The sequence below is a fragment of the Rosa chinensis genome, chromosome 7, assembly GCF_002994745.2.
Source record: "Rosa chinensis cultivar Old Blush chromosome 7, RchiOBHm-V2, whole genome shotgun sequence".
In the NCBI taxonomy this organism is placed as follows: domain Eukaryota; kingdom Viridiplantae; phylum Streptophyta; class Magnoliopsida; order Rosales; family Rosaceae; genus Rosa; species Rosa chinensis.
Genome location: NC_037094.1, coordinates 44962056 through 44970061, shown reverse-complemented (window position 1 = coordinate 44970061; position 8006 = coordinate 44962056). Strand labels below are relative to the sequence as shown.

The window sequence follows — 8006 nt, the reverse complement described above, 5'->3', positions numbered from 1 at the left end:
GATGTGTCGCGTGGGGTTGGAGGCGTGCACAAGGCAAGGCCTTGCAGACTGTGGCGCGCGGAGGGAGGGCCGAGGGTGGAGGCTGTTGCATGGGAAATTTTTGTTGTTTTTTTTTTGGTGGCGGTAGAGAAGGAAAAAGAAGTTTTTCTTCTTCTAGGGTTTTGGTTTTTTTTTTTTCTTTTTTTTTCTTGGCTATTTGCTCTAAGCGTGCTGATAACGTATAAAAGTAAAATGGAATTGAAATTGGTCTACTCATTTCATTTCATAGCCCCTTTATATAGGGATAGAATTACAATTGAAACATCGATTAACATCAATTACAATAATGATAGTAAATGCTGATTGTGATGCGATTGCAATTCCTTGATTCCCTCTTTTGTCAGTTTCTTTGATGAAGGCATATAATGTGTTTTTCCTTTAACAAAACTAGGCTTTTTTGTACATATGAATTTAAAAGGTAACATAATTTAGCATAAAACCAAAAGCGGACCAAAATTAAAAATAAATAAATTAAAATTTTTAATAGAATGCATGTAGACAACTCGTCAAACATTTCTATTGTGGGGTATCCATGACCCAGATATTGCAATAACTCACTTTAATTACCATTTATATAAAATCCCGGCCCTTTTCTTCAATACTTGGACAAGACCTCCTGAGTCTTCTGAAACTCAATGAATAATGGCCAATTCTCAAGTAAAGTTAATTTCCGTTTTAATTCATACAAATTATACCAACCTAACAATGATTTGCTGTTATTAATGCCTGCATAAGCCCTCATTAAATTTCACATCCCAGGCACGCCAATAGAATATATCTGGCGCATTTAAAGAGTAGATAAAGTTTTCAAATCAGGACATGACTCTTGAAAAATTTGATTTGGGTACCCCTTTGCCAGCTCTATATATAGCGAACCTAGTAGTCCATTCCTCTCCACTACCAAAAAACATATCTCTTTCTTTATACCCTTTTTGGATCCCTAGCTACTGACCTTTTCCTTTGCTAGCTAGTCAACCATGCTAGAAGGAAGATGAGACTGCACTACATTACAAATGAGAGTTCCCGATGAACGACATTTAGAAAAGGAAAGAAGGGCCTTCTGAAGAAGGTGGGAGAGATAACCAGTCTCTGTGACATCCAGGCTGCGGTGATCATCTACAACCTCTTTGATGTCGAGCCAGATGTGTTCCCAAGTCATCTTGAAGTCCACGAACTGCTAACAAAGTTTGGAGATATGCCGCAGATGGATAAGACAAGAAAGATGGTCGACCTGGAGACCTTCTTACGACAGCGAATTGACAAAGTCTGGGGGCAGGTCAAAAAGCAAAAAAGAGACAACCGAGAAAAGGAGATCACTCAAGTCATGTTTGGTTGTTTGAAGGGGAGAACTCTCTTTGACCTAGAAATGAAAGATCTGCTAGACCTCAATTTTATCATCCAACTTAACCTTAGGGAGGTTGAAATCAAGCAGCTGGCTGCCGATAAGCAAAAGCATGAGGAAAACCAGGAGAACCAGCTCAAGCAGGTGCAAGCTGACCCAATTGCGGTTGAACTCGGCCTAACGACCAAGAGTGCCTTTGGGGAGGAAACCAGCAAAGGTGTGGAGCAATAACAACACCACTAAGGCCGCGATGGAGGCACAAATAATGGAGCAGATGCAATACCAGATGATGTAAGGTGCAGCTCAGAGGCAACACCAACAACAGTTGTTCCAGCATCAACCCTGGTTCGTGGACATCATGAACCCGCCACTGCCACAAATGATGGACTTCCTGCACCCACTAACCCCGCTTCCGCCAAGAGGGTTCAGAGACTACAGCAGTGACAATGCTACATGGCCAAACAATTCTTCATTCCGTTTCCCTTGAACAATCTATGGTTTGAGTTTCTTTTGGTGTATTTCTTTTAATTCCGGATAATTTTCTTTTAGTTTGATTTTCTTGCATGGAATTTGGGTTGTTTAATTATTGCAGACCACAGTTTGTTTGGGTTTATTTTCTGATTTTTTTTTTTTGATTGCTTATTTTTGTGAATTGGAACTGGTTTGCTTAATTATTATTGGTTTGGTTTTTTTCTTTGGACAATCATTGGTTTTGGTTATGTATTTCATAATTGTTGGTGTTTATTTTGTGATGTGGTTTAATATTGGTTAATTATGTATAAAATATATTTTTAATGTTTTTGTCCTAGTATTGCTCAAACACGAGAGTCATCTTAATGAAGTCATCCTAAATAAATGAAACAAAAACCTAACTTGATTGCACTTATAAAGAGAGATTCCAAATGCAGTCCTAATAAATCTGATAGCTTACATTAAAGCTTTTCAAGGACTAAAAGCTTCTCTAAAATGTCCTCAGCCTAATTATGCAACAACACAAAATCTTTTTTTTTTTTTTGAATCAGTTAGAGGAGACTCAAATGTAATGGTTCCAAAGTCATTGTCAATAATGTCATGTCGCATTATGGTAAATATGGCTCAGACTCACATCATTAAGGGTATCCACAATAACATGGCAAGAGGAAAAAAGAGATCTAAGAGGATGGAGGGAACCAAATTAGTCTGTTGTCTCATTTTCAGCATATTTCTTTCAACTTTGACAACTTTTCACAAGTTTGGATGAACTCATATTAAACTACTTTACAAAATAAACACCAACAATTATGAAATACATTACCAAAACTAATAACTGTAAAAAAAAAAAAAAAAACCAAACCAATAATAATTAAGCAAACCAGTTCCAATTCACAAAAATAAGCAATAAAAAAAAAAAAAAAACCCCAAACAAATTTTGGTTCGCAATAATTAAGCAACCCAAATTCCATGAAAACCAAACCAAAAGAAAATTAATCGGAATTAAAAGAAATTAACCAAAAGAAACTCAAACAATAGATTGTTTAAGGGAAACAGAATGAAGAATTGTTTGACTATGTAGCATTGTCACTCATCCAAACTACTCTTATGTTCACATTGCAACACAAACTGTTGTTTATATCAAAAATAAAACAATATGAGATGACCGGGCCACCACCTGATCGAGGCAAGGTGTGTGGAATCAGGTGCCGGCCGACGTTTCTGGTGGTGGTCCGGCGATAGAGGCGGAGTTGTAAAGGGGCAAAATAGGAATTTCGATAGAGAAAAATAATTAAGAAGAGAGGTGAAAGTTTTCTCTTTTATATCTCCACAATAAAAAGTGGGGGCAGTAAGAAAAATAGTGAGTAGAGCCCGGAGAATAGCAGCGATGGATTTCTCTCCACTCTCCGAGGCCTTGGCCTCCAAATCGTATGAAAGAATCGCCGATATCTGCGACGAAATCATGCTTCAGGTTCGATTTCGCTTTCGCTTTCAAACCCTAAATCATCCCGCAGTTTTTTTTTTTTTTTTTGCTTGGATTCTCGTTCTGAGGTCAATCTCTGATCATACAGGTCGCGGCGGAGGGCGTCTCTTTCCAGGAAGACTGGCCCTACGCCATTCATCTTCTCGGTCACATTTACGCCGGCGATATGTATGTTCTTTCAATCACTTTGTAATTTCAGAGATTACAGTTTTGAGCTCTCGAACCCTAGACCTGTGTGTTGTAAACGGATTCTGAAGAATTAGAAGGCTTTGGACCCCTTTGTTGTAATTTTCCTTTAATTTTTAGCGGCCAAATAATGCTTTGCTGTTTTGTTTTTTTCTAATTGCATGTTGCTTTGCAATGTTTCGGTTTGGAATTAGTGTTGCTTTGCCAGTTTCTGCTGTTCTGTATTGCTGGATTTCGTGTTATTTAGAATTTTGATTGTGGGTGGTGTGATAATGCAGTAACAGTATGAGGTTTCTTTGGAAGTCGATGCCTTCTGCGGTCAAGGAGAACCAGCAGGAAGTGCAGGCTGCTTGGAAAATTGGTCAGAAGCTCTGGGTGCGGGACTATGGGGGCGTGTATGAAGCTATTCGTGGATTTGATTGGAGTCAGGAAGCTCAAGGTCTTGTTGCGGCCTTTTCAGGCAAGTTTCTCGAGATCACAACCTGTGTTACTTGTTTTCTACATGTATCATAATCGTAGTTTCAGCATTATTTGTATAATGATTCATAACAGTAGCATGATAATGATTTATACTCCAAGGATTATTGAAGAATTGACTCTTGTACTGATGATATCTGAATTTCACTTGACATTGGACATAAGCTTTTTCTATATAGTTTGTAATGCTTTGAATTAGTTTGCTTTTTTTTTTTTTGCTCTCTCCTCCTTTGCGGGAGTTGAGAAAGTTTGTTATGATCAATGATTCAATGATAAACTTTTGAGACATTGGAGTTGTCAGCGCTTTTCACTTCTTTGCCAGCTCAACCTCTGCTACTGAAGAAGTAATAATGGTTTTTTTTTTTTTTCCTTCGCCTGCCCTTTTCAGCTGCTATTTTGTGAATTAGGAAGCGCCACTTTTATGTTGATTATGATTTTAAGGATATGGTTTGAGTAGGCAGCATCTCCACATCATTTGTTCTTATTATTTATCTTGGAACTTGAAAGTACTCTAGAAAATCTGGGGCTAAAGTGGGTTTACGAAGTCACCTATACATATAACCTTGTAGTTGTAGCCTTATGTGTGATGCACGTATTTCTCTTAAAGCTCTTAAAGCAATAAGGCCAACCTGTGTTGATAAATATCAAAACTTTCACACCTCTAGAAAAGACCCCCCCATCTATCGTGCAATAAATTTATATATTCTTGGGTCTATTTCTTCAAACAAATTCAAATATGTACTAAGCTGTTGTATTTTGAAGCAAACTTGAGAAAAAACGGATAGGCTGGCTTTCTATTATTACTATTTTTTTTTTTTTTTTTGAATTTCAAGTAGAAAGGTCAGGTTATCAAATCATCAGTGGATTTTGATTGTAAGGCCATTAGACAGGAGTAACTTTGAATGACTTATTTACAACTGCCATGTCGAGATGGGGAACTCTAATTCAAAATAAAGTCTATTCATTTTCACTGGAATTTGTGTGGATTTTTTTTTACCTGTATGGGTTGATGATGAATTTCTTCCCCATCTCGAAGTTGACACAAGGAGGTGGTGACTTATTTTCTTTTCTTGGTGAATCTCTTGCAACTCACTACCCATAAAATCTCTTCTGTTTTGGTAACCCTTTCTCTGGCTAGTAGAGAAGTATTCAAGTATAGTTATGCCTTGTCAAGGGCATTATGAGTCTTTGGCAAGGGCAATTATGATGCCATGACACGCAACCAAAAGAAGGAAAAAAATCAAGAAAGTAATACTCAAACTAGACTTGAATTCAGTTTGTGTAATGCTCCACAGCTATTTAGCCTTTTTAACTTTCTTATTAAGATGTTGATTTTTGGGGTAACATTGTGTTGGACTATGGTGACCTAAGATATTGATCATTTTGTGTGACTCCATGGGCTACAGAGTATGCCTTTTTTGTATGTGAGAAACAATATTATGGATTGTAGTCCCTCATATCTTTGGCAAGGGCATTAGAAGACTGTTGGAGAGTTGATGTGTGTGTTGTTTGGACCCTTGTTGAATTGGATATTAGATCAGAAGCTTTCTTGTTTTTGCTGGAGAGAATTTATGGAGAATGAAGCCTTATTTGGATGCAGGAGTTTGGAGATGAATGATTTGAGGTCATAATGAGATGAGAATTGAGTGCTCTTCTTGAATTTATGCTGACCTTAGGACATCAACCTATATAACATGTTTCTAGTGTTAATATGGTGACGCACTGGTCATAAATGTGTCTTTTGAATTCTATTCTCTTTTCTTTGAACTTACAATTGCAAGATTATTGTTCATATGATTATGATGCAAATGGAAGTGTGTTTTAGATTTGTTTGTGTGATTTTTTCTCTAAAGAATAATCTGTGGAACTCATGGGCACACGTGACTGGAATGTTATTTCACACCCTTTTCTTTATTTTCTTTTACATTGGAATATTTTCTTCCCCTGAGAGAGTAGGTGTTCTGTGAAGAGTTCATTATGGTTTATGGCAATGCCAAAATTTGAGAATATTTAGCTGCATCTGAAGATTTGCATAAGAAGTAAAAGTACAAACAACATTTCACCTCTTAATATTTGTTGTTGCTACAGATGAATACATCAGCATGTTTAGTGGTGTCATGGGATGATGCTTTAGCTGATCAAATTATCAGAGTCACGATAGAGGGTTTTGTCTTTGGTCCTTTTTTTTTCTCATGAATGATAAATGACACACTTGGTCACAAGTACTTTTCAATTTTCATTCTGGACAATATTGTCAGACTCTCAATCTATTATATCATGCTTACAAGTTCTTTAGGGTCAACTTGCATAATCAAGTCCTGAATCTCTGCTGTTAAGTTCTATGGGGTTGACTTGCATAATGCAATCCTGAATGCCTGGTTGAATTTAGAACAAATAACAAAATCTGTATGGTCTTCTAATTATTCATGTAATTCCTGCATATCAATTTCTGAAGTTGTGTATATGGTAACTTGTAGTGCGCTAGTTCTTATGTTATGCAGTTCATGTCATCATTATACTTCTTCTGAACTTCTTGCAGATCTTTACACCAAGAAGATGTTTCAGCTGCTGCAGTCTGCTTATTCTACAATATGCATCCAAGATACAGCTCTCTTTTTGGGCATGAATGAGGATGATTCCAGAAATTGTAAGCTTCTTCTTCTTTTCTTCTTCTTCTTTTTTTTTTTTTTTTTTTCCAAATATGTCTGTTACCAAATTGCTCTGGGTTAAGCTTGAAAGAAGAAAAACATCAACATCTAAAAAGATAATAATATTGTTAGACTTTGGTTATCTATGGGAAACAATTCATGACATTTCTTTGAAGCTATGAGACTTTGATATTCAGAGTCTATTTGCCCTAATGTCCTAAGCAAGCTATTGATCAGAGGCAGTTGTAGAGTTGGCTCTAGTCAGTTGTGTACCCAGGTTGTAATATTATTGTGGGTAATATTATAAATGCCTATTTTTGGTGGGTTTGGTTGCTCTCTTGTCATTTATACAAGTCTGCTGCATACATATAGGAAATCATCTTCAAGAAAACTAAAGAAATAAAGGAACCTAGATTGATAATAGTTTTTGGTTCTTGATCTTATTGTCCCTTTGAAAGCAGTTACTTTAGCTAGAAAGTTCGCTAGTGTTTGATGGCTGATCATGATGACAACACTCGTTATCATGCTTTGAGTTGTTCCTTCTATAAAACGAAAAATCATGTTCGATGACTTTCCGGTTAATTGCATTATTACTGTTTAGGCCTGTTATCCAAATGAAAAGTCGGCTTATTTTTTTGTTAAATTATTGAGATCTCATTTTTGTATGCAGATGTACGACAGCAAGGTTGGATTGTGGACCCTGCTTCACAAATGATTACTGTGAAGAAGCAGCCTGTTATTACTGAGCAGAAACTGAATCCCAGTAAATTGCAGAGCTTGACAGAATATGTATTCCATCTAGAGCATTAGTTCAGTTTTAAGGCAACAGAAGCTGCGAATTGTCTTTATTAAGCAGCTGCTTACTTGGATTATGATTTAGTAGGGTAAATTCAAGGATTTCAGATTGTGCATCAATGGAAGCTTTTGAGCATTTTATTTTATGGAATCATACTACAGGTTCAAAACTTATTGCAGTTGAGGGGTGATTATAACAAATGCTACTTTAACCTAATTATATCTGAAGTATCCTTGCCCAATCCTAATTTTACTGCTTTCTTTAATCGAGTCATCTTTACTTTGAGAGTTTGGAGTTATTTGATTACAACATATCTTCCATATATTTGGCTGGTAATGACGTTCACAAAATGGATAAATTCTTCATGCACTTACTGAACATGCCCAAGGTTTAGCGTGCTCCCCCATTGTAACAATCTCAAACCCTCTATTGTAGGAACCTCAAACCCTCTAACAAGGTCAAACCCCTAACGAAAGAAAGTTTCACAACACATTAACGTATTGATACATTACGTAGACTTGGTTTGAGACAGAGATAGATTGATTCGATACAAAAGTAGAGTTT

At 36.6% G+C, this 8006-nt stretch overlaps 1 protein-coding gene across 1 annotated transcript; it reads left to right on the top strand.

Moving 5' to 3' along the window:
* Window positions 1-3166: 3166 nt before the first annotated feature.
* Window positions 3167-7661, top strand: LOC112176820 (COP9 signalosome complex subunit 8). Its single transcript, XM_024314908.2, has 5 exons — window positions 3167-3323; window positions 3424-3503; window positions 3800-3981; window positions 6538-6645; window positions 7317-7661. The coding sequence occupies exons 1-5, from the start codon at window positions 3240-3242 to the stop codon at window positions 7454-7456; spliced, it is 594 nt and encodes a 197-aa protein (XP_024170676.1). The 5' UTR covers window positions 3167-3239; the 3' UTR covers window positions 7457-7661.
* Window positions 7662-8006: the final 345 nt, after the last annotated feature.

Excerpts from the sequence above, each read along its gene's own strand:
- LOC112176820 (XM_024314908.2), top strand. The coding sequence starts at position 3,240 with ATGGATTTCTCTCCACTCTCCGAGGCCTTGGCCTCCAAATCGTATGAA. Across the intron at positions 3,504-3,799 it reads CACATTTACGCCGGCGATAT|TAACAGTATGAGGTTTCTTT; the intron begins GTATGTTCTTTC and ends GTGATAATGCAG. Across the intron at positions 6,646-7,316 it reads TGAGGATGATTCCAGAAATT|ATGTACGACAGCAAGGTTGG; the intron begins GTAAGCTTCTTC and ends TTTTGTATGCAG.